This window comes from Theropithecus gelada, chromosome 15, assembly GCF_003255815.1.
Source record: "Theropithecus gelada isolate Dixy chromosome 15, Tgel_1.0, whole genome shotgun sequence".
NCBI lineage: Eukaryota > Metazoa > Chordata > Mammalia > Primates > Cercopithecidae > Theropithecus > Theropithecus gelada.
This window is the reverse complement of record NC_037683.1, coordinates 42,794,250-42,820,705: the sequence shown is the minus strand read 5'-3', so window position 1 is coordinate 42,820,705 and position 26,456 is coordinate 42,794,250. Positions and strand designations below refer to the sequence as shown.

At 49.9% G+C, this 26,456-nt stretch overlaps 1 protein-coding gene and 1 pseudogene across 4 annotated transcripts in view; one reads left to right on the top strand and one right to left on the bottom strand.

The window, feature by feature from the left end:
• The window catches only part of TBC1D2 (TBC1 domain family member 2), a 62,853-nt gene that overhangs the window by 10,658 nt on the left and 25,739 nt on the right, over positions 1-26,456 (bottom strand). For all 4 annotated transcript variants that reach the window (XM_025360375.1, XM_025360371.1, XM_025360373.1 and 1 more), the window contains 5 exons: positions 23,194-23,327; positions 19,124-19,320; positions 11,334-11,729; positions 3,960-4,070; positions 1,231-1,418 (listed from right to left, as the gene is read on the bottom strand). In XM_025360375.1, the coding sequence (XP_025216160.1) occupies positions 1,231-1,418; positions 3,960-4,070; positions 11,334-11,729; positions 19,124-19,320; positions 23,194-23,320 (1,019 nt within the window). In that variant the 5' untranslated portion in view covers positions 23,321-23,327. The remainder of the gene's footprint in view (positions 1-1,230; positions 1,419-3,959; positions 4,071-11,333; positions 11,730-19,123; positions 19,321-23,193; positions 23,328-26,456) is intronic.
• Positions 24,016-25,358, top strand: LOC112608518 (annotated as a pseudogene).

Genomic DNA, 26,456 nt, shown 5'->3' with positions numbered 1-26,456 from the left:
AAAAAAAAAAAAAAAAAAAAAAAAAAAAAAAAAAAAAAAAAAAAAACTAGCCGGGCGAGGTGGCAGGCGCCTGTAGTCCCAGCTACTTGGGAGGCTGAGGCAGGAGAATGGAGTGAACCTGGGAGGCGGAGCTTGCAGTGAGCCAAGATCCGGCCACTGCACTCCAGCCTGGGCGACAGAGCGAGACTCCGTCTCAAAAAAAAAAAAAAAAAAAAAAAAAAAGATGCTGGGGGCCTAGATAATGCCTGGTACACAGTAAATGCTCAAGAGATATTTACTAATTCTATGCAAATATAAAGGACCCTCTTATTACTCCATGCAGCCTTAGGCCCAAGGAGTCCCGCACTGTGCATACAGAACCCCATTTACCACAGCCAGTAAGCCCAGGGATGGACGGGGAACAGACGGCACCAATGACAGGCAGAGGTGGGAGAGCTGGGGACCCCTTCCAGACGGCCTTTCATTTATTCAACTCACCTCCACTCTATGCCCTGCCTGCACAATCTCATTTAATCCTAATGATCCTGCAAAGCCGGTGTATTTGCCCAAATCTTGTATCTTCTTTTCTTTCTTTCTTCCTTTCCCTTCCTCCCTTCCAATATATTGCCCAGGCTGGTCTCAAACTCCTGGCCTCAAGTAATCCACCCAGTTCAGCCTCCCAAAGTGCTGGGATTACAGGCGTGAGCCACTGTGTCCAGCTCTTTGCACACATCTTATGGAGGCCGAGTACAAGGCTCAGAAAGGTAAAGGGAATTGTCACACATCGAGAGAGCCAGGACTGGCTCCAAAGCTCGAGCTTCTGCCACTGGACTACTCAGCCTCCAGGGGCCTTCGAGCATAGCCACGCTCCTTTCTGTTGTATTTAACCGCCCGTGTCCACTGTGTGCAGCAAGGGCTTGGTGCAGAGGAGATGACCTGCTTGTCTCCCCGCCTCCCCTCCCTGACAGGCACATCTGGGAGGCAGCCACATTTGGGAGGCAGCCTGGAGAAACAGAAAGCACGGGGCTCTGGAGGCAGCCTGTGCTGCAAATGTACTGTAGGGCTGTGGCAGGGGGCTGCCTCCTCTGAGTGTGAACCATCTCAGCTGCAGCAGCATGCTCATGCATGTGAAGATCAGGGGAGGTGATGCTGTGCAGGACTTGCACGTGGTTGGCAGGACCTGGCAGCAGGGAAACTGGGGAGGAGCTGCCAGCTCACATAGACCAGCCCTGGCTGGGCCGCCAGGCTCACCTGATGGGGTTCAGCTCGATGCTGTCAGATGAGGCCTCCCCGGCTTCCCACTGCAGCGCCTCCTGGACAAGCTGCCTCAGCAGCTCTGAGCACTCGCTGGTTTCATCCCCCAGGGCCTCCTGCAGCCTTCTTAGCCCAGCCAGGTACTTGCTTTCCACTTGGCAGTTTCTGGCTTGGAGGTAGGCGCACTGCAAACAGGGAAGCGCTGGTCAGGCTACCTGGTGGGAGCTGGGCGGCCCCAGAAGCCTGAGGCCTGAACAGCTTTAGGCAGCACAGCCCTTCCAGCTCTCATCTGCCCCACTCCCGACTCCCAGACCTTCGTATAAGGGAAAGGAGACGGGCCCTGAGGCCAGTGGTTTTCAGCAAGGTGGGCAAGAGAGGAACGGGCCCAGGTTGGAGCTGGTTCAGAAGAAAGAGGAGAGGGGTGTGCAGAGACAGCACAAGCTCTTACACAGGTTACGGTCCCATCCTGGTTCAGCCACTGCTAGCTGTGTGGCCTGTGGCAAGTTACTTAACCTTTCTGTGCCTTAACTTCTTCATCCATAAAATGAGGATCATACAGAGTCTGCCTCAGGATTTGGGTGAGGATCAGATGAGCGGATGTGTGTAAAGCCCTTCCCAGGGTGCCTGGCACCTGGCAGGTGGTATGACTGAGCAGCTCCCAGGGCACGGACACTGCCCTTGTGGCTGCCCTCTGCTGCCGCCACCTAGGCTCTTTTTGTTCCTCCAACACACATCCCTCCCACTTCACAGCCCTCCTGCACCCTCTTCCCTTGCTTGGGACACTGCCCCCCCAACCCCGCCTCACCTTGAACTTTTGTGTTTCCATTTATACAAGCTGGGTGGTACTAGGCAAGTCAGGCAAGTTCCTTGTTTTCCATTTTTGTGAGATGGGGACAGTGAAAATCTGCTCAAAGCACTGCCATAACCTCTGGGCCACCCCGAATCCTATCTCATCCTGGGGTGGCAGCAAGGGAACAATTCTGTTGCACCTTTGCCCGGCTGCCATCTCCAAACACTTGCCGGGCACCAGCTCCAAGCCATCCTCTGTGCCTGTTCTTCTACCTATCCTACCTGGTGCCCACCTCTGTCGCCTGGGCTGCTTCCTGAGTCCCACCATTAACACCTGTTTCAGGGATTGCTTGCTTTTTTTTTTTCCAAGAGAGTCTTGCTCTGTCCGCCAAGCTGGAGTGCAGTGGCACAATCTTGGCTCACTGCAACCTCTACCTCCTGGGTTCAAATGATTCTTGTGCTTTAGCCGCCTGAGTAGCTGGGATTACAGGTGTGCACCACCACGCCCGGCTAATTTTTGTATTTTTGGTAGAGGCGGGGCTTTGCCATGTTGCCCAGGCTGGTCTTGAACTCTTGGGCCCAAGGATCCACCTGCCTCGGCCTCCCAAAGTGCTGGGATTCCAGGCCTGAGCCACCGCACTTGGCCCCTTCTCAGGGATTTCTGCTGCTGATTCCAAACAGTCTCCCCACTTCCAGGCTCACCGCCTCAAGCCCACCCTCCTGAGCAGTCACAGCAGTCTTCTCGGCACAGGAACAGAAGTCTGATTGAGGACTTCTCCACTCAGAATCCTTCAGCTCCCCAGTTTCCTTGGAGTAAACTCCAAACTCCTCATCTCCAGCCTCATGTCTCACTCTCCCCAGCCCTGCCCCCTGCCTCTCAGACCACACATCTTTTACCATGCTGTCTCTTTTTCTGGAAGGTCCTTCTCCACTGCTTGCCTGGGTAACATTACCTCACCCTTAGGACTCAATTCAGAAGGTACATTTGAATTGGACCCCCAAGAATCCCATAAGCCCAAATGCATCTTTTTTTGGGGGGTGTGGCGGGGACGGAGTCTCGCTGTGTCGCCCAGGCTGGAGTGCAGTGTCTCGATCTCGGCTCACTGCAAGCTCCACCTCCCGGGTTCACGCCATTATCCTGCCTCAGCCTCCCGAGTAACTGGGACTACAGGCACCCGCCACCTTGCCCAGCTAATTTTCTTTTTTTTTTTTTTTTGAGACAGAGTCTCGCTCTGTCACCCGGGCTGGAGTGCAGTGGTCGGATCTCAGCTCACTGCAAGCTCCGCCTCCCGGGTTTACGCCATGCTCCTGCCTCAGCCTCCCAAGTAGCTGGGACTACAGGTGCCTGCCACCTCACCTGGCTAGTTTTTTGTATTTTTTAGTAGAGACGGGGTTTCACCGTGTTAGCCAGGATGGTCTTGATCTCCTGACCTCGTGATCCGCCCGTCTCGGCCTCCCAAAGTGCTGCGATTACAGGCTTGAGCCACCGTGCCCGGCCTTTTTTTTTTGTATTTTTAGTAGAGACGGGGTTTCACAGTGTTAGCCAGGATGGTCTTGATCTCCTGACCTCATAATCTGCTCGCCTCGGCCGCCCAAAGTGCTGGGATTACAGGCGTGAGTCACCGCGCCCGGTCCCAAGTGCATCTTGATTGTGTTACACTCCCTCGATAGTCTACACCCTCCTTGTGGGCAGGAACCAGCCTTATTGGTCTTGATGTCCCTACCCCATAGCTACCTAGTGAACGCTGCTGAACAAATGACTCAGCCACCAGACCACAGGGGAATGGAGAAGAACCTGATACGGGCCCTGCTCACAAGGGTCAGTTCAGACGGAGAGCAGCAGACAGGAAATGAGGAGAGTGAGACGGGGTGGGCAGCATGGGGACCAGCAGAGGGGCTGGGGATGGAGATGGCAGGAACAGGGCCCCACCCCACACCTTTGTCAGGAGGGCCTTCTCCTTCTCAGCCACCTTTCTCCAGATCTTCGTGACCTGGTGGATCTCGGAGTTGAGGAAGCGGTTCTGGGTCCGGTAAGCTTCCATGTCATCCTGGAGAAGAGAGCGAAGTATGTTATGAGTTGGACATAAACATCTCCCTGGTCCTGGGTAGTCACACCCTCAAATGAGCCCCCAAAGCTTCTTTTCTTTGGAAACTTCCAATAATGGCAACAGAAGAGGAAGTCTGCAAGAAAAAAAAAATTACTTATAGCCCCCTTCTCTATTCTCGATGTCAGCATGATGTGGTAAAGGAACCAATAGGTCTGAATTTAAGCCCTGGGTGATGTCCTGGCTGGAAGGCTTCAGGCAGGCCACTGAACCACTCTGACCCTCTGTTTCCTCATCTGTAAAAGGGGCAAATACCAACTAACCTACTGGGCAGTTGGGGGACTAAGTGAGATAATGTGTGATAACACTACAGGGACCAAAACAAAGCAAGTGCTCCACTAGTGTTTGTTTTTAAAATCAACATATTTTATCATATATTTATAATCATACTGTAAAATTAACTCAGTGTCACTTTGAAAAACCTTTCAATGTTGCTACATAAGCTTCCCAATGATCATTTTCAACCTCTGGTGATGATTCTATTGGGTGAATTTACCAGAACTTACTCATAATCCTTTTCCTGTCATTTTTAAATTTGAGCCCGGGGTGTTTGCAGTTGGTTTTTGATTATGAATAATGCTGTGATGAACATCTCTGAGTTTGCCTTTTGTAAGTTGCCCATCCAGTGGAGGGAATGAGCTCCCTGCTGCTGGGACATACAAGGAGAAGCTGGACAAGCACTGGGAAGGTTCAAGCAAGGACCTGAGCCTCAGAGAAGAATCAGCTATAGTAGCGGCTCTCAATTCTGCTCAGATGGACAGTACAGAAGCCGTTTAGTCACCTAACACATGCTTAGAGCTATACCCCACAATTCCAGGGTATTTACTGGCTGAAACTCAGGCCCTTTCTCTCCCATTGTTGTATGGGCTAGAGGCAAGTGCAAGGGATGCTGCAGCAGGGATGACTCCAACATGGCCTGACTGATTTGGAAATGAAGACCATCACACAGAGTTTGGGGCACTTCCTCATCAGGGTCACATGTGCACAGCCCACAGGTGGTCCTGGCCCTCCCTGTGTGGGCCTTCATTCCGGCCAAGATGATCGCCAAGGTCTTCCCAGCCTGGAAGCTCCGATGCATGCCCAGGGGCTGATGCCCTCCGCCCAGACCCTGACACACTAGAAGGGCCTCTGCTCCCAGGGCAGGGAACGAATGCTCCCCATTGATTTCATCATGTCATCCCGACTCACTGCTCCCCTGGGGCTCTCTGTGGTGCCCCAACCCCGGCCACCCCTGCTTTCATCTCTCTCACTGTGCCAAGGCTGAAAGGCTGTGCCTCCACTCAGTTTGCTCTCTTCCTTCTCCTGGCTGGACCCAGGCAGTTCCAACCCCTGGTGCCACCCTCCTCCACCTATCCAATCCTGTCCCTGACCTAGATAAAAAAACAGCTTCACTGTCTTTCCAAAATGCTGCTGTGTGTGCCAGCCACTCTGCTGGCAAGTTTCTGCCTGCTTCTTCTCCACGGTCCCCATATCCTATTCTTATGTGGCAAGAAGTGAAAATCTTGTTTGTGGTGCAGGGACCAGTCTCCCATGAGCATCAGGCCTTTCCAGGACCACTCCCCACTCTCTCTGGAGTCTAACACTTTAGTGTCTGGAGATATAGAAACTTATGAATACAGACGCTGTGCAGGCTTCCTGCATCACTCCCTTCACCAACACCATGAGACATATATTCTCTCACTTCATCCTCCCAGCAATCCTAGAAGGGATGTTCTTTTATTATTCCTATAACAGACAAGGCCTCAGAGGCTCTGAAAGGGGAGGTAACTTGCCTAAGGCACAGCCAGTATAAGGCAGATGTGACCACACCCAGGTCTGTCTAATACTTTTTGTTTGTCTTGCTTTGTTGCCCAAGCTGGAGTGCAGTGGCGTGATCATAGCTCACGGCAGCCTCGACCTCCCGGGCTCAAGCAATCCTCCCACCTCAGCCTGTCAAGTAGCTGGGACTACAGGCACGTACCACCACGCCCAGCTAATTTTTTGATTTTGTAGAGACGGGGTCTGACTATGTTTCCCAGGCTATTTTCCAACTCCTGGTCTCAAGCAATTCTTCCACCTCAGCCTCCCAAAGTGTTAGGATTACAGGTGTGAGCCACCGTGCCTGGCCAGGACTGTCTCATTCTAAAGCCCCAACCACCAAACTTCCTGCTGGGCACCATCTGAGCTCCCCACCAGCTGGAATCCACCTGGATGCCGATACTCTAGTCCCTGCCCTCCAAGGGTTGGTTGTCCTTTGGTGTCTTCTGGCTACACGCATGCAGGCTCGTGTGACCTCTCCCACCCATCAGACAGTACAACAACACATTGAAGATGCTGGCGTTGGCCATGTACCGGCACCGCCTGGTGGTTAGCGGCATGAATGCTGTGGCCCCACTGTCTGGGTGGCAATTCTATCTTGACCGCTGAGCCCCTGGACAAGTTACTTAACCTTTCTGTGCCGCATCCTCTCATCTGGAAAATGAGGATAATAACAGCACTGCCTCATGCGGCTGGGAGAGGATTCTGTGAGTTAATATGTGCAAAAGGCTCAGAACAGTGTCTGGCATGTGGCAAGTGCAACGTGAGCACTGTCTCCCTCACTGAGTTTGCACGACAGCTCGAGAGCTACTGTTCCCTACCCTGCACCCACCCCCTCAGTCGGCTGACAGAGCTCCGAATCCAATGCCCGGGAACATACGACAAGCCCCCCGCAGTGGAGGAAAGGACCTACCACGACCTGGCCCATCTCCCTCACATCCACATGGCTGTGGGATAAATATTAAAGTGCCCTAATTCCCACTTAACAGATGAGGAAACACGCACAGAGAAAGTAAGTCCCCCTTGTCATGAAAGAGAGCCAGGATCCAAACCCAGGTGTGTTCAGCCCATGGCAGGTGCCCCGCAGGCACTGCGTAGAGAAAGCAGACCCAGCTCTGGCACCGGCCACTGCTCCACACCGCTGGGTCTCCCTCCTTGATACTACCCCTTCCTCCTCCCAGGCCTAGATGTGCTCATGGATATTTATTTTTCTTTCTTTTTTATTTTTAGAGACAGGGTCTCACTTTGTCACCCAGGCTGGAGTGCAATGGCATGATCATAGCTCACTGCAGCCTCGACCTCCTGGGCTCAAGTGATCCTCCCGTCTCAGGCCCCTCAGTAGTTGGGACTACAGGTGTGCGCCACTACACCCAGCTAATTAATTTTTAATTTTTTGTAGAGACGAGGTCTCATTATGTTGCCCAGGCTGGTCTCAAAATCCTGGACTCATGCAATCCTCCGACCGTGGCCTCTCAAAGCACTGGATTACAGGGGCAAGCCACCATGCTCGGCCACACGCTGGTATTTCTAAGGCTTTGGAAAGAAGGCTTTTGTCACATAAGATACCCTGCTTCCAGCCCCAGCGAAGGCACAGACACGCCGGACAGGGAGGCAGAGTGAGCACAGCCTGGAACAGCAGTGGCAGTGGGCGGCGTCGGGCAGTACCTCTCCCTCCAGCTCGGTGCCCTACCTTGAGTGTTCGTCTTGGCTCAGAACTGTAGGGAGGAAAAAGAGAAACCTCAGAAAAGAGAAAAGCCATAGGATAGTCACCAGTGGAATGAAAGAAGGAAAACTCTGGAGAAGGGGGACTGGGGAAGAAGAGAGCCAGCCTGCCTGCCTTTACAGGAAGTGGGAGCCCGGGAATTCTCTTTGGGCCATGCCCGTGGACTAGGCCCTGTGCTTTGTGGAAGGCGGTGGCCTGGGCGTGGGAGGCCAGGTTCTGGCTGCAGCCCTGCCTCTTGCTGCCTGACCCTAGGCCAGTCCTTCCCCCTCACCCCAGCTTAGCTGTCCCTGCCAGAAAAGGAGTGGGGCAGACTAGATTTCTGAGTCTTTCCTGATCTGATATTCAAGAGGTCAATGATCCTGTTCTCAAAACCAAAGTCTGAATAACAAGGGGGCATTTCTTAAAGTTGGGTTCCTCAATCACAGGGCAGGCAGGAAACCTGAACACTCTCTATCCTCAGACTCAAGACAATGGATATTTGATGGGTCTTCTAAAAGCTGAAAGATAAGGAACACCAACTACATGCAACTCTTTCTCTTTTCTCTTTTTTTTTTTTTTTTTTTTTTATAGAGACAGTGTCTTACTCTGTTACCCGGGCTGGAGTATCACAATTCACTTCAGCCTCGAACTCCTGGGCGGCTCAAGTGATCTCCCACCTCAGCCTCCCGAGTAGCTAGGACTATGGCAGGTGCCACCATGCCTAGCGAATTTATTTTATTTCTTTTTAGAGACAGGGTCTCGCTATGTTGCCTAGGCTGGTCTCGAACTCCTGGGCTTGAGCAATCCTCTAGCTTCAGCTTCCCAAGTAGCTGGGACTACAGGCACATGCTACTGTGCCTGGCTAATTTTTTTATTTTTTTGTAGAGATGGGCTCTCGCTATGTTTCCCAGGCCGGTCTCTAACTCCTGGCCTCAAGTAATCCTCCTGCCACAGCCTCCCCACATGCTGGCATTACAGGTGTGAGCCACCCACACTTGGCCTTATGCAACCCTTTAAAGCACAAAGCACAAAACACTGGGCCTCTGAGGATCATCCACTAGTGTATTCTTGGTTAATGTGAATCACATACCCAGAGTCTCCATGTAGCTGAGTTCACTGATCAAGAAAATTCCTGAATATGTAAATTCAGGGGCACACTCAGTCTCCTAGTGAGTCCATGATTACAATCAACTCTCAGGCTGTCTGAAGCCACCTGGTTGATCTAGCGTTCTCTCTCTCTCTCTTTTTTTTTTTTTTTTTGATTCTTTTTCCTTTCTTTTTTTATTTTTTTTTTCCTTTAAGATGGTGTTTTACTCCTTCACCCAGGTTGGAGTGCAGTGGCACGATCTCAGCTCACTGCAACCTCCACCTCCTGGGCCCAAGCGATCCTCCCACCTCAGCCTCCAGAGTAGATGGGAACACAGGCGTGCGCCACCACAAATCTTTCTGACCCCTGTGCTGCGCTACCAGGGCTTGCATAGTGGATTCTGGCAGTATGGGTGGAAAGAAGAGGAAGACGCCTGGCTGGGGGCAGGCAGGGTAGAAAAGCAATCAGATGGAAGCATTTTCTCTGCTGTGTGGAGGGCTGAGAGCTTTCTAATCATCTAGCTGCATTTGCATTGGAAAGGTTATGTTTCATTTTAACCCAAAAGAATCTCTGATTTCAGACTAAATAAAGGAAAAGATTCAGGAACTGGTTATGTGGGTTTTCGGTCTTTGCTGAATGAAAGGGAAGTGAATCAGGTTTCACGTCCTTTTCCTTTGTCCTTCTAACAGCCCTAGTCAAGAGGACTAGTTGGGCTATTTGAAGAGAGGTGAGATAACATGCCCAAAGTCACACAGCTAGAAAGAGGCAGAGCCAACAGCCAAACAGGTCAGTCAGACTTCAAAGCTTGGGTGGTGGCCACTCTTCAACACTGCTCACTGAGAGTTTTTCTCTCAAAAGCTTCCTGATTTCTTTTTCTTTTTTCTTTCTCCATCTGCCCTCACCCACTAGTTCCTTGATAGAGTAGCACGAGAGTTCTCAAGGTTATATGTCTATATGTACAGTCTCGTGTCGCTTAATGATGAGGATACACTCTGAGAAATGCATCATTAGGTGATTTCTTCCCCCCCCCCCCCCCTTTTTTTTTTTTGTGACCATGGAGTCTCACTCTGTCGCCCAGGCTGGAATGCAGTGGCCCAATCTCGACTCACTGCAAGCTCCGCCTCCCAGGTTCACGCCATTCTCCTACCTCAGCCTCCCGAGTAGCTGGGACTACAGGTGCCCGCCACCACACCCAGCTAATTTTTTGTATTTTTAGTAGTGATGGGGTTTCACTGTGTTAGCCAGGATGGTCTCGAACTCCTGACCTTGTGATCCGCTAGTTGATTTCATTGTTGTGCTAACATTATAGAGTGGATGTAGACAAACCTAGGTGATTTAGCCTACTACACACCCAGCTAGATGGTGTAGTCTATTGCTCCGAGGTTGCATACCTGTGCAGCTGTTACTGTACTGAATACCATAGGTGGCTGCCACATAATGGCATTTGTGTACCTAAACACATGTAAACATAGATAAGGTAGCGTGTTGTGCTATGATGTTACAACAGCTATGAAGTCACTATGTGATAGGGATTTTCCTGCTCCATTGTAATCTTATGGGACCACCACATATGCAGCCCGTTATTATATGGCATCTGACTGTACATATGTGGTTGTGAGTGGCAGGGTTTGGGGCAGGACGAATCCTGGTTGTATGGCTCCCTTTAGGGACAGTGGGGGCTATGGGTGCACTCCACAGTCACAGGCCACCCAGTGGGACAGTTCCTGTCACAACCCTTTAGAGAGGAGGCTGCCGGTCATGGCAGGCAACACACCTTACATAAAGTTCCTACCCCCTGTGACACCACTGGTCCCTGTGGGATGGGGAAGCCTAGGGAAAGATAGGGACAGAGAAGGGGAAAGAAGGGGAGGAAAGGGGGAGCAGGGATGGTGGCAGTAGCTAGAAGTGGCAGCAGAGCAGACAGTCCAGACATGGACTGGAGCTCCGCAGACATGAGCTCCAACCCAACTCCAGCTCCCCCACTTCTTCAGCACATGACCCTGGGCAAGCTCCTTAACCTTTCTCAGCCTCAGCATTCACATCTGTAAAGGGGGAGCACACCAGTGGCTGCCTCACCTCACAGGGCTGGCACGAGGACTAAATGCGGCGAAGCACCGAGGGCAGTGCCTGGCACACAGGAAACACCCTATAAATTCTACAGATGGGAGCGGTGACTATTGCCAGTTGCAGGTCATCTGTATGGTGTGCGGGCACAGGACTGTGCGGGGAGGGTTGTGCTGGCCCCTTAGGGCTCTCGGGTGCACTGGGATGGCACTAAGGGAGGCTGACCAGGCCAGGCCCCACACTCAGCTAGTCTTGGGCTTTCATCTCTCATTTGATAATCTAGAGGCACCTTCACGTTGCAGTAGCCCAGGATAGCAGGGCTACTGGTTAATGGGTCAATCAAGGCCCAGGCAAACTGCACTGGGCCTTGTGGTGAAGAAAGTGAAGAAGCGTAGAGTAATATTCCCATCAACATGTGTTTCTAATGTAAATATTCTAGGATGAAGGGATATCCCCCACTCCACCTAGCAAACCTTAGGGGTGGAGAGTACCCCTTCCCTGAGGGCCGGGGCAGAGGACCCGCAGGACCGGCAGGCCCTGGAGGGAAGGCCCCTACCTTCAGGTGCTCGATCTTCTCCTGCTGGCTCAGGAAGTCCCTGTCGGCAGCGTCGGGGGGTAAAGGAGACTGGTCAGGGGGGTGCGTGAAGTCCTGGGTGACCTTCTCAGAGAGCTTGCAGATGACCTGCTGCTTGGCGTGGTTCTTGTCCATAAGCAGCTGCACGTGCTGCTGTAGCTCCTGCACCTCCTGCTCCCGCAGGCTCGCTGTGTGCGCCAGGCTCTCCCGCTCCTGCTCCAGAGCCTCCACCCGCCGGCCCAGCTCCGCGATCTGCCGCACTTTGTGCCGCACCAGCTCCAGCCGGTCCTTGTCCTCAGCCGCCGCCAGGTATGCGAAGGACGCCCTCTTCTCCTGCTGGGCGGCCTCCAGTGCCTTGTGCAGGATCTTCACCAGCTCCTGGGCAGGAAGAGGGAAGCATCTTGTGAGCTCAGCGAGGGCCTGCTGGGCGCCAGAGCGGGGCATATGTTATCAGTAGTTCTCCTAACCACCCTGAGAGGTGCCCAGCAGCATCCCTGCGGCATCTCATCCTGACACTTTCTCCTTCTCTGTTCAAGTGAGTGTTAGCTGGGCACATGGTTCCCCAGCTTCAAACTGCATCTCCCAGCCAAGCCATGGTGAGGTGTAGCCCAGCGACTGTTCTGCCTAAATGGGAAATGAAAAGTGAGATGGGCAGCTTCTGGGTCCTACCTTTAAAACCAGTAGACACATGCTCCCCTGGTCCAGTTCTCTTTGCTTCTGGCTGGGAAGTGGCAGGAACTAGCATGGCCGCCTCAGAGCCACAGCAGAAGGTACGTGTTGAGAAAGGGCTGCTCGCCAGCTCAGAGTTGCTGACTTACCTCTGGGTTCTTTAATGTGAGTGAGAAACTTCTCACTCGTTTTGGGCCACAGTGCTGTGAACCTTTTTTTTTTTTTTTTTTTAAGACAGCATCTCACTCTGTTACCCAGCCTGGAGTGCAGTGGTACGGACATGGCTCACTGTAGCCTCAATCTCCTGGGCTCAGCTGATCCTCCCACCTTAGCCTCTCAAGTAGCTGGGACCACAGGAACATGCCAACACACCAGGCTAATATTTGTATTTTTTTTTTTTGTAGAGATGGGGTTTTGCCATGTTGCCAGGCTGGTCTCAAACTCCTGGACTCAAATGATCTGCCCACCTTGGTCTCCCAAAGTGCTGGGATTACAGGTGTGAGTCACCATGCCCAGTGGAGATGTTTTTGTTACAGCAGCTGAACCCATACCCTGACATATACACATCTATTTCAGGGATGAACAAACTGAGGCCCAGCAGAGAGTAGAGTGGAATTCAGTCTCAACTGGCCAGATTCCAAAGCCTGTGCTCAGTCACTAAGAAAACCAGGGGTGGCAGCTATGTGGCATTACTTTTCCCTCATCATCCCTGTGGCAGACATTATTAGTTCATCTCCCATACTTCTTCCTGCATGGCCTAGTTGAGGCCTCAGAATCCTTCTCAGTATAGCATCTAGTCACTACCAATCAAATTGAGGCAGCATTAAAGAGGAAATACACTGGCAATCCCCATGTAAAGCCACGCACAGAGGGCCTCATTCAACCCATTTGTGCCTAGTTCCCTCCAGCCCACCAGCTGATGCCTGCAAAGCTGGTGGAAGGAACTCTAGAAATTTCAGAAACAACAGAGCTTGATTTATTCCTCAGCAGGGTCAACTGATTCACACAGGAACTCAAGGTCTGCTGAGCTCCCTGTGCCTTTAAGCCTGTAATGTCCCCAGGGAGGGCCATGCCTGGACTCAGGCCTATCTGTCCTAAAGCAGGGATGTGAATTCATTCTGGGCCAGGATCAAGACATCAGCAGCCAGGCCCACGTGGACCTCATACCAGGTAGGTATGACTTTCAGGCAACACTGCCCTGCTCTGTGCTTCTCATTTGGAAAAACATGGTTTCCTAGAGACATGTCAACTATACCATACCAAAGTATTAAAACAAATGGATTGGCTGCATAGGCTTATTTGCTAAGAACAATTCTATATTAGAGGAGAACTGCCAGAAACCATGACTTTTTTGGAGAAGCTAATGACAAGACCACCTTAGCCTGCATCTTCTGAAACCTTAGGACTAGTGACCATCCTTTCTCAGGTTCTCTTTTCCTTTCACACGCCCATCCATCTGTCCAACCTTTACCGAGCACCACTGGGTGCCAGGCCAGGCCCTGAGCCAGGTGCTGTGGCCCAGAGAGGGACTGGTGAGAGTTCCCACCTCCAAGGACTGCAAAGGCTGGTGGGAATGAACGCGACCCACCTCAGTGGAATGATCTACTGCAAGTCAGGGGAACAAGGGTGTTTGTGGGAAAGGAAATGACTTCTGTCTGGGGTGAAGGTTGCGGGGAATACCAGTCCAGAGCATTTAAATGAAACCGTGAAGAATGAGAAGCGCCAGAGATGGCCAAGCAGCAGGTGGGAGATGAGGGTAGGGACAGCCCTCTGAATGTGGCCAAGCCACAGCCCCAGTAAAGAGCTGGAGGAAGGAAAGAACTACCATGGAGCTGTGGGAGCCCTGGGGTGTGGCAGGAAGGTGGGGTGAGGACAGCACAGTGATTGCAAACCAAAAGGGAATGTTTGGAATGTTCAGAATGAAGAAGTCAGCTTCTCAGGGCTCAGTGGAGAAAGATTAACATTCCTGTGGCTCCAGGATAACTGGGAGCCTAGGCCATTTTCTGCTTCAGCTGAGACTTGGAGATTACCTTGGATGACTGCCCAGTAAAATAACCAACAGACATCATTGTTCAGACTTGCCCTAGGAGCAGAACCAGGTGGGTATCTTTCCCTCAGTTTTGGGGAGTTGACTCCAAAGCTCATTTCATTACATCTAGCTGTCTCCTTATTGCATTTGGCTCCCAGAATCTAAGACCAAGACAACAGCCCAGGAGGCTCTCCTCCAACCCCCAGAATTCTTGTACCAGAATAAAATAGGCTTGAAAGAAAGGAACCAGGGCAGAGGGAGGGAGCCTCAGTAGGACTTGTAAGATGAGGAGTGAGAATGTCATGAATTCAGGAAACCTAAAGTCTGGATTATAAGCAATGTCTTAGGACCAATTCTTAAAAATAGAGGGGTTGATGAAATGAAGCTTTTTTTTTTTTGAAACAGGGTCTCACTCTGTTGCCCAGGCTGGAGTATAGCGGTGCAATCACGGCTCACTGCAGCCTCAACCTCCTGGGCTCAAGTGATTCTCTTGCCTCAGTCTCCCTGGAAGCTGGGAGGCATGCATCACAATGCCCAGCTAATTAGTTTATTTTCTGTAGAAACAGGGTCTCCCTACATTGTTCGGGGTGGTCTTGAACTCTTAGGCTCAAGAGATCCTCCCACCTCAGCCTCCCAAACTGTTGGCATTATAGGCATGAGCCACCATGCGCGGCCCAAGTAGTACTTTTAATATCTCTCAATCGAGTTGTTTGGTTCATCTCAGATTTTTATACCTGGTCTTAAGTTGTTATTTTATTTAAATTTTTAAGAGTCAATAAATCATCTTTAAAAAATAACCCTTTATCTTTTTAGAGCATTGCTACTTTCATCAGTGGTGGGCCCTACAGGGGTCAGATGAAGGGGCATGGGCTTTGGAGTTCACAGGCCTTGGTTCCCATTCTGGATCCGTGGGGGTGTATGTAATGAGGTGACTCTCAGGAGGGTGGCTCGGGGGCCTCTTCACTGAACCTCTGCTTTCTCATGAATGGGGCTAACGGTTCCTCCTCCACTCAGAACTGCCTCTAGCATGAGAGAGAAAGTGCCAAGTGCCCCTCCCCAAGCTGACATGCCCAAGGTACCTCCCAGCCCTCTTTCATGTCCTCTGAAGTTTTTGGCTGGAGTTCTAGGAAAGTAAGAGGCTGCACGTTGCCCCACCAAGTTTGCTAAAAAATTACGTTCCTTTACCCAGTAATCCTGATTGAACTAAGGTGGCCCCAGAGGGCCGCAGGCAGGGTTCCAGAGGGGTTCATCATTCCCAGCCGCCAACAGATGGCCAACATCACCACAGACAACAGCCTTCCATCTGCCAGAGCAGACGGTCTTCAGGCTGGGTGTAGTTCTGTCAACTCCAAGGGTCAGTCCCCGGCCAATCAGCCATCTGGTGCTATCTCCTAGAGCCCAAACCTCTTGTGGGGCCAGTGCTGCAGGTGTGGGGACAGATAATGGCTTAATGGGTATTGGAGTCGCCCCGTGGTTTGATATGACACCAGGGGGTATACAGGGAGTGCATTCATTTTTTTCTCAAGAGCAGTTTTGGTGCTTGTGTCTCATACTGGGACTCACCAAGAGATTATGGAGGAGAGGAGGCAGCCCAGCCTCTAGACCTGGAGAAGGAGGTTAGAACCCCAATCCTGGCTTTTCCAGCTGCCTGAGCATGGGCGAGTCACCTAACTCCTCTGAGCTCCTCAAATGCTGGCTCAGCCTCTGGGAGACCCTGAGCATGCAGACGCTCTGAGAACCTCAGTTTCCTTTTCAGAGAAAGGGGATGACAACTATTGTAAGGACAGAGAAAACACATGGGAAGGCTCAGCACAGTCCTGGGGCCGCGCTTCATACCAGCAGTTCCCGTGTTCACATCTTCTCTTACTAGAGAAGTGAGGTGCCCTACTAGACGGTGAGGTGCCCAAGGGCAGGGATTTGTCCCCAGTGTGCTCTCAACAGCATCTCACAGTGTTTGAGATGGAAAGTCCTAAAGAGTCACTAAAGCCATTGGCAATGGCCAGGTGAGCCAGGATAAGACGCCGAATTCCCATGTCATCCTGAAGCTTGAGGCAGACAGGAGGTGCCTTCCCACTAAAGAAACGCAGGAAGGTACCTCGCAGGGGCAGCTCCTGGGAGTCCAGGTGCCTATCTTCCCAGCTGATGGATGGGACTCTAATGAGGGTCTCAGATGCACAGCGGCTCTCCCAGCAGCATTCTGAGTGCCTGGGGGCACCACTGGGCACCCAGAAGTTGTGCTGGCTTTTTCTGTCTCACCTCTTTGGTTTCAGTATCTGGGCTATAGTTGAAACCCTAGAGGACAGGACTGCCGTTCCTCCCTTCCTAATGTGGAATAAAGACCGAAGTTCCCTGATCAATGCGATGGCCCCACGGCACATTTCCTGGAGGCACTGATGGGCTCTCACTTCCTGCCTCATCTCAGAGCCCCTCAGCAGGGCACTTCGCTGCTTGTAGGGCAGGAAGAGATCGACATGGAGGGTAAGGAGGGCTGCAGTGATTGCCAGAACAACCAGAGCCTACATCTGTTGGGCAGCTGCTGGGTGCCAGGTACTGGGCTTTATGAATCTGGGCACAGGTCTCTCCAGTAAACATGGCTGTAACTGCATTTACAGAAGAGGAAACTGAGGCTTAGAGAGGTTAAGAAACTTCTTAGGGCCAGAATTTGAGCCTGTGCTGTCTTATTTAAAGGCCGGTGCTTTGAATCATCCTGAAGACTGAAGTGCATTTGTGGAATGGGTTGAAGAACACACAAATCCACTCATATTGCACAATAAATAGATAAACTAAATAAATCACAACTCATTCTCCTTTTGACCGTCTGTCCCAGGACACAAAGTTGAGGTCTGGTGGAAGGTTACCTGGTGAAAAAAAAATCCAGATTCTTCAATACGTCAACAACTTCCTCCTGACAATTTCCCTCTGAATATATGGGAGTTGTCAATAGCCTGGGCAACCCTTATTAATCGCCAAGAATCTTGCCTTTATTTTTTGAAGAATGACGAGTCCCCCAGAGATGCAGAGCAATCGGGGGCAAACTTTCATGAAATCTAGGTCTCCTGGGGCCTTTCTACTTCATCTGACAATTTGTAATGTATTAGAAAGAAAGACTGTGTCAAGGGAGGTTGCCCATATATTCAGGATTTCTTTTTCTTTTCAGGTTTGGGTTTGGGATTTAAGCTCTACCAGTCCAGGGATTGAGTAGCTGCTGTGGCTCTGTTTCACGCCCTCTCAGTTCTCAGGAGTGTCCAGCAGCCTCACAACAGGAGCACCATGATGACAGGAGGAAAAGACAGCTGGGCTGCTAAGCAGCAGCAGACGGGACTTCACGTGGTATAACTACACATTTGGGTGCTTTGTTTAATGTTTGTCTCTGCCATGAAATGCAAGCCCTATAAGGGCAGAGCCTGTGCCTCTTGCTCATTGTTCTTTCCCAGCACCTGGAACACTACCTGCACATAACAGGCCCTTAATAAAGATTTGGTGAATAAACACATGAGTTAAGAACATATGAATAAATGAGCCCCCTCCTTTGAGAACTCTAATCTCTAATCACCAGTTGCTTCATTAAATGTAACTCCTGGCCGGGCACGGTGGCTCACGCCTGTAATCCCAGCACTTTGGGAGGCTGAGGCGGGCAGATCACTTGAGGTCAGGAGTTCGAAACCAGCCTTGCAACATGGTGAAACCTAGTCTCTAATAAAAATACAAAAAAAAAAAAAAAATTAGCTGGGCATGGTGGCAGTCGCCTGTAATCCCAGCTACTTGGGAGGCTGAGGCAGGAGAATTGCTTGAACCCAGGAGGTGGAGGTTGCAGTGAGCCAAGAGTGCACCATTGCACTCCAGCCTGGATGACAGAGTGAGACTCCATCTCAAAAAAAAAAAAAAAAAAAGTAACTCCTGACATGCCAGGAATGAAGCCTCTGCCAGTTCCCTTGAGATCTGCTGACAGTGGTCACTGCTTAGGGGCAGAAAAGGCAGACGAGGGGCCAAACCAGGTATAGGGAGAGCATTTTTTCTAGATTTCTTCCCCCCAAAACAGGGCAGAAAAGAAAAGAAATGTACAAGTGATAAGAAGTATTCAGAAGGTAATAGGGCATAAGCCCCACCTCCTCAGCCTAAGTCCTCTGGAGTCAGGACTGGGACACAAAGCAGAAAGGGCCTCCAAGCAGCCGAAGTTCAAACACAAAAGCTGAGGCCTTTCTCTGGAGGAAAAGCAGTCTAGGCCCTCAGTGGAGCCCACCACTGCCACCACAGGCCCTACCAGGCCCCACCAGGCCCCACCCTTGGGATTTATGTAACTGCCTTAGTCACTTTTATCACTCTAAAGAGGGGCTCCCACCCGGAGCTGAAACCCCCTCACATCCCCGCCCTGGGACTCTCATTACTTCATAAGGTAGCCCCTGGCTTTTAATACCATTTGCTCTCTGGGATGTAGGATTTTGGAGTAGTTTTAATGTCTCTGTGTGTGAGATCTGTTTTCTACAATGACTATATAGCTCTTCCCTTTTGTAACTCTCATAATTAACTTCTTACCATATTAAGCCCAGATATTCCTGTCACTGTTCTGTGTTGGTCCTGGCTTAGCACTGGGCACACACATGCTGCTTGTTTGCTTTCTCCTGTGACAGTCTCGTGACAGTCATTCAGATATCTGTGCCCAGATATCAGCTGCCAGGTCAAAGCCTCCCCCTAGTTCTATCGACAGCTTCTCCCGTGACCCTAGATCCAGATCACCTGCCTCTAAATATTGTCATTTTCTGGGTAGGGGGTGAGACGATGCATGCCCTCCAGGAGGGGTCCAAGAGACAGTTATTAGAGTAGATCTCCAGAGATACCTGCCCTTGGTGCCCTTTTGTGACTTGCTTTGAGTGACATTAGGTTCTTGAGTAATCAACAGCATATTTCAACCTTTCGCAGTTTGGCCTTTAAACACCAGAGCTAGTGCCTGCTGGCCTTTAAAGACCACACCTGCTGGTGCCCAGCAGGGCTACTGCATCCCATCTAGTTTGTTCAAAAGGCTCCAGGAACTGGAGGGGTCCACTGGAACCTGGGCCTCTCTGGGACCAGACCTCACCTTCTGAGACTTCAGCTCCTTAGTGAGCATCAGAACCTGTTGCTCCAAGGCTGCCACTTTCTCCTGGGCAGTTCGGTTCCATGTGATTCCTTCAGAAAAGAATGGGAAGGTGTTGTTCTGGCGCTTGGCTTTCTGAACAAAACTGATGGTCAGAGAAGACTTGGGTCCTGGCTTTGGAGAATCCTCTGGCTCTCTCCCTGCTCAAGAGGAGAAACGCAGAAGTTATGATGGATGACATCAGCAGTTCTCAAACCTGAGCTTGCTTTAGAAGCACCTGGAGGGCTTGTTCAAATGCGGATGGTTGGGCCCTAATTTCGGAGCTCTGAATTTAATAGGTCTGGGGCAGGGCTTGAGCATTTGCACTTCTAAAAAGTTCCTGGGTGATGCTGACACAGCTTGTCCGGGGGTTAGACTGTGAGAACCACTGGCCTACATAAACGTTATTGCACTGTGCTGGCCCATCTGCTAAACTGTGCCTGTCTCCTTCCTTCAGATCCCACCCAGCCTGGATGGGTCTCTCATGCCACCCTGCTGGTGTTTGCCAAGTGACTTTCTCCTCGGGCACAAGCCCTGGCAGGATGTTCTGTTCCTTATTTCAGGATCCCACCTCTATGTGCTAGGAGATTTTCAAAGCACACAAATCTGTCTGATGATAGGAACACAGAATGAATGCCTGTACTCTGCATTCTTGCTCCAGAGAATAGCTCAAACATTTAACTTGATTCTTCTTATTCCAAGCTAAGTCAAGAGACATATTCCCCCCACAGCTGATTGTCTCAAGGATGCATAGCCCTTTTATCTCCTGGGTGACAACCTATGGTTCACAGGCCAAATCCAGCCCACAGCCTGCTTTTATAAATAAAGCTTTATTAGAACACAGCCATGCCCATTTGTGTATGTGCTGTCTATTGCTGTGTTTACTCCTCAAAGGCAGAACTGAGTGCTTAAAACAGAAACCCCATGGCCCACAAAGCCTCAAATCGTTACTATCTGGCTCTTTACAAAAAATGTTTGCCACCCACTGTTTTCAAGTCATTAAAATTTTATTCTTACATCAAACCCAACATCAGAGAATCATTCCCTTGGGTTGCCTTGTCCTGCCCTGACCCAGCTGTGCTCCTGGTCTCTGCCATCAGCCTGCATCAAGGGACATTTAATGACCTGATTATGTGGCCAAGGGCCCTTGAGAAGCTTGTTCACATGGGATATATACATCATGCCTATTATGAGTCCCCAGCAGAAGAAATTCCCTTCAGCCCTAGGAACTTCCAAGAAAAGCTTTGCTTCTTATAAGAAAATATGTTTTTAGTCTTATGGACACTGGAAATAATCTAGCTGCTTGCATTTCCCTCTTTGCCTTGGCTGCTGAGCTTAAAGCTACATTTACTGCCTACCGTCAGATATTTTGTAGGATCATAAATTGATCCTATCTAAATCTCCTAACCCAAATCACTCATTTGTATGAGTATGCATTTTAGTAAACTATTACCTATTTTTTGGGACTAAAGTGTTAAAGGTATTGAAAATAAGAATGTGGTATGGGATCCCAGGATAGGGGACACACAGGGCTTTGGGGATAGGCCAAATGACATAGCATGAGACCAGGCCAAGGGCTGGCCAAACAGTCTTGAACAGATAACGAGTTACTCCAGTAGGTGACAGGAACCAGACACTGAGTGCAAAAACAGTACCTAGATTGCCCAGGTGCAGTGGCTCACGCCTGTAATCCTAGCACTTTGGGAGGCCGAGGCGGGTAGATCACGTGAAGTCAGGAGTTTGAGACCACCCTGGCCAACATTGTGAAACCTCATTTCTACTAAAAATACAAAAATTAGCCAGAAATCGCTTGAACCCAGGAGGCAGAGGCTGTAGTGAGCCGAGATCATGCCAGTGCACTCCAGCCTGGGCAACAGAGCGAGACTCTGACTCAAAACAAACAAAACAACAATGCCTTGCTGAGTGCAAAACCAGAACAGTCTTGTTCCAGATCGAAGAGAAATCAGGCTACAATGGGTACAAGGCAGCCCACAGAGCTCAGAAATATGTAGTACCTCTTTCTCCTTCCTGTTATGGGGTCTAGGGGAGCAGGGAGGCTCCCTGTAGCACTTGCTGCCCTTTGATACACGACTGTGCACCAACTCTGAGGAAAGGCAGGGCAGGCCTCACAGTGCCCAGTTTATAATTAGAGAAAATGAAGTCTAAGACAGTGGCGTTCAATCAGTGCCCTGGATTTCATGGGAGTGCCTCAAGGACTGACCGGGAGGGGAAGGTGGAGTAAGAGGAGCAGAGGAGGAGTCCAGACTCCCACTCAGGCCTCAACTCTGCTTTTATCTGCTTTATATATTAGATTTTGTTCTGTCACTCACTCTGTGGCCGTGAGCAAGTCACTCCACCCTTCCATGCCTCAGTTTCCTTATTTATTGAATGAGGATAACAACAATACACACAGTTCCAGTTGCTGTAAGAATTAAATAGGTCAATGTAGGTAAAGTGCTTGGTACACACGGATAAAACTTGAAAAGATTCTGCTAAGTCAAAGAAGCCAGTCACAGCATAGTATATTCCATGGTATATTCTACTCACAGCAGATCTCCAGAACAGGCACATCCATAGAGAAAGAAAGGTTGTGGCCACCTAGCGTTATGGGGCAGTGGGGATTATGGTTGATGACTAAGAGTGCAGGTTTCTTTTTGGGGTAATGAAAATGTTCTAAAATTGATTATAGTGACGGTTGCATAATTCTGTGGATATACAGAAAGCCACTGAATTACACATTCTAAATGGGTGAATTGTACAGTATGTGAATATATCTTAATAAAGTTATTACCAAAAAAAAAAAATGCTTACTGCAGCACTGGCACAAAGTAACTGCTAGCGTTATAATGATGATGATTGATCCGATATAGCACTGGCCTTCCCTTGGACTGCTTGTTATGCTCTCTGGGGCTTTGACAGGCACTGACTCCTCCAAAGGGTGCTTTTTCTTTTCTTCCTCTTCTTTTTTTTTTTGAGACAGCATCTCACTCTGTCACCCAGGCATGATCATGACTCGCTGCAGCCTCGACCTCCCTGACTCAAGTGATCCTCCCACCTGAGCACCCCAAGTAGCTGGGACTACAGGCTCGCATCACGATCAGCTAATTTTTTAATTTTTTTTTTGTAAAGACAGGGTCTCCCTGTGTTGCCCAGGCTCGCCTTGAACTCCTGGGCTCAAGCAATCCTCCAGCCTTGGCCTCCCAAAGTGCTGGGATTACAAGCATGAGCCACCATGCCCAGCCTTATTTTAACTTTTTACTCTGAAAAAATTATAGACTCAGGAAGTTGCAAAGATAGTGCAGACATGTCTCAAGTACTCTTCACCAAGCTTCCCCCGATGGTGACATCTTACACAGCTATAGTACACTATCAATTCTAGGAAACTGGTGTTGGTACAACATGTGTGCGTAGGTCTATGTCATTTTATCACACGTGTACATTTGTTTTTGGTTATGTTTGAGACAGAGTCTCACTCTGTCACCCAGGTTGGAGTGCCATGGTGCAATCTCGACTCACTGCAACCACTGCCTCCCAGGTTCAAGTGGTTCTCCTGCCTCAGCCTCCTGAGTAACTGGAATTATAGGCACTGGCCACCATGCCCAGCTAACTTTTGTATTTTTAGTAGAGTGGTGGTATTAAGAGGTGGGGCCCTTGGGAGGTGATCAGATTTAATGTCATGAGGGTGGAGCCCCTGATAAGATCAGTACCCTTAGAAGAAGCAGCAGAGACCAGAGCTCTTTCAGCCACGTGAGCACACAGTGAGAAGGCGGCCATGTGCAAACCAGGAAGGGAGCCCTCACCAGACACTGAATCTGCCAGCACCTTGATCTTGGACCTCCCAGCCTCCACACAACTGTGAGAAATAAATGTCTGTTATTTAAACCACACAGTCTATGGTGTTTTAGTAAGTAGCCCAAGCCAACTAAGACACACACAAACACACAAATGCTGGTTCGCTGGAAGGAAAGAAGGCACTTGTGCCAGCCGTGAGGAGCTGGTCCCTGAAGGCAGCTCAGCCCTGGACAGAGGCTCACCTGGGGTGGTGGGGTCAGAGGCCAAGGGCTGCTCCTCCCTCTGAGGCTCCCCACTCTGTGGAGAATCTTCCCCTGGAGGTTCATGGCCTGTTGCCTGGGCCTGCTTGTTGCCACGGATGTTGTGCATTGTGTTTCTGAAAGGAGATGAGAACAGAGGAGCATGAGGCTGAACCCTGCCTTTCTGCCCCTCTGTCCTTCCTGCCGCCACTGCTGGAGCTCAGGTCTCATCCCTACACCCTATCATCCCGACTGGTCTCCCAGACTCCAGGCACCCTACATGATGCATCCCCACGCATGGCACTCCCAATCTCCTTTACCCATCTCTTTCGCATTCTCATCTTCCACACACTATGTGGCTTGTTAGTAATATAAGCTTGACTTCCTCAATCCCCAACCCTGCAGCTGGAATATAAATGCCATGAGGCAGAGGTATTGTCTGTTTTGTTCACTGATGCACCTAGAACGCCTAAACAGTGCCCAAAATATAGAAGGTGCTTAGTACGGGTGTGCTGGATGAATGCTGAATGGACTTGTTGCACTAACTTTCCCAACACCTTCATCTGGTTTCATCACTATCTGGCTCAAAAACCATCAGTGGCTCCCGACTTCTGCTGAGATAAGTTGCAAACACCTCCTGACATCTTTCCCTGCTTGCTCTCTTTCCCTGCTCAGATCTGTCCTCTGTGCAGCCTTCACTGACCATCTCATGGCCTCCAAGGGACTTAGTGCACTTCACAGCTGGGTCACCCTTTGGCCAAGTACTTGTCTAGGCTGAAGCCTCTTGATGTCATTTCTTTATGAACTGGGTACTAACCTACCTGCATGTTTGCTGGTGCCCAACACTGGGTTGTATGTGCCAGAGCCGGGCTCAATACATGTTTGGTTTATAGAAAGGAACTAGATAGTACCAAAGGCTGACCTGAGATCACAGACCACAGAGAAGTTCATAATGAGCTGGATGTAAAAACAGTTCAAGGAGTTTATTCTCCCTTGCAAAGAGATAAGATTAATAACAGGGAAGGGAAAATGATGAAAGGAGTTCACTAGGTCAGTGTATTCCAAACTGAAGGTTTGGCCTCATTGTTAGATTGTAAAACCAGTTTAGTGTCATGACCAGCATTTAAAAAATGAAATAGAAACTACCAGGGCTGCTGCCACCTGCCTGTGTCCATCTGTGTTGCATCGGGGTCCCGAGGAGCTGTTGGGTGGTCCAGGCTGAGGCTGGCTTGTGTGGAAGTCATCCTCGCCTCTGCTTGCTAGCCCTCCCATTCATCCTCTCTCCCAGTGGTCGTCATGCTGGTGTGCATCCCCTGCCTGCTGTGCTAGTTCAGTTTGCTCTTTTGGAAGCAGGAGATAGAACTGATGCTTGCAGGGCTGCAAGACTTGGGCCAAGACCACTTTCGTGAATATCACTGTGTCAGGTCAATTTAGTGAAAACATGATACCCACAGTGAGCTTCGACATGAGGAAAGTAACTAAAGGTAACATCACAGTAAAGATCTGGGACATGGCTGGGCGCGGTGGCTCACGCCTGTAATCCCAGCACTTTGGGAGGCCCAGATGGGTGGATCACGAGGTCAGGAGTTCAAGACCAGCCTGGCCAAGATGGTGAAACCCCATCTCTACTAAAAATATAAAAAATTGCTGGGCGTGGTGGCATGCGCCTGTAGTCCCAGCTACTCAGGAGGCTGAGGCAGAGAAGCTCTTGAACCTGGGAGGCGGAGGTTGCAGTGAGCCAAGATTGCACTACTGCACTGCAGCCTGGGTGACAGAGTGAGACTCCATCTCAAAAAAAAAAAAAAAAAAAAAAAAATCTGGGACATGGGAGGACAACCCCAATTTTGGAGCATGTAGGAACTGTATTGCAGAGGAGTCAATGCTATTGTTTACATAACAGGTGCTGCAGATTGTGAAAAGATAGAAGCCTTGAGAAATGAGCTACACAATCTAGATAAACCGCAGTTACAAGGAATTCCAGTGCTAGTACTTGGAAACAAGAGAGAGAGACCTTCCTAATGCCTTGGATGAGAAACAGCTAATTGAAAAAATGAATGTCTGCTATTCAGGATAAAGAAATGTGCTACTACTCAATTTTTTGCAAACAAAAGGATAACGTAGGTATCACACTTCAATGATTTATTCAACATTCAAAATCTAGAAGCTGAAGCATCTCCTGAAGTCTTCCAGTCCTTCTCAGCTATAATCCTAGACTTACTGTCTGTTTCTCTAAAGTACTTCCCAAAATACGGTCCTCTCTAACCCCAAGAAATTGTCTTTTTCAGAGTTTATTTCTCATGTGCATTGCTGAAGATGTGTATCCCTAATTCTTCATAAGAATCAATGAGTTGTCAGCCAGGCACGGTGGCTCACGCCTGTAATCCCAGCACTTTGGGAGGCCGAGGCGGGCAGATCATGAGGTCAGGAGTTTGAGACCATCCTGGCTAACACAGTGAAACCCTGTCTCTACCTAAAATACAAAAAAATTAGCCAGGTGTGGTTGCGGGAGCCTGTAGTTCCAGCTACTCAGGAGGCTGAGGCAGGAGAATGGCGTGAACCCGGGAGGCAGAGCTTGCAGTGAGCCGAGATCGCACCACTGCACTCCAGCCTGGGCAACAGAGCTAGACTCTGTCTCAAAAAAAAAAAAAAAAAAAAAAAATAGAATTAGCGAGTTGTCATGATCAAGTCAGCACATATAAGACACACACATATCTTACACATACTTGTCTTAAACTATATAGAGCTTTTAAAACTTTTATTAAAAACACACACACACACACACACTTTTGACCATCTTAAGAAGATTGCATATTTCCATCCTGGTCTTTCTAGGCCAGATTTTGTTGTTGTTGTCTGAGATGGAGTCTCACTCTGTCACCCAGGCTGGAGAGCAATGGCACGATCTCGGCTCACTGCAACCTCCACCTCCTAGGTTCAAGCAATTCTCCTGCCTCAGCCTCCCGAGTAGCTGGGATTACAGGTGCCCGCCACCACACACGGCTAATTTTGTATTTTTAGTAGAGACAGGGTTTTGCCATGTTGGTCAGGCTGGTCTGAAACTCCTGACCTCAGGTGGTCCACCTGCCTCAGCTTCCCAAAGTTCTGGGATTACATGCGTGAGCCACCACTCCTGGTCTGGGCCAGATTTTTATATTGATTTTCAGTAAATGTTTATCTGTAATATTTCATTATAGAGTCCAGTAGCTTGATACTTACACTGACTTGATACAGCATGAAGTTTCTAGTGCCACACATGGTTTTTAGAA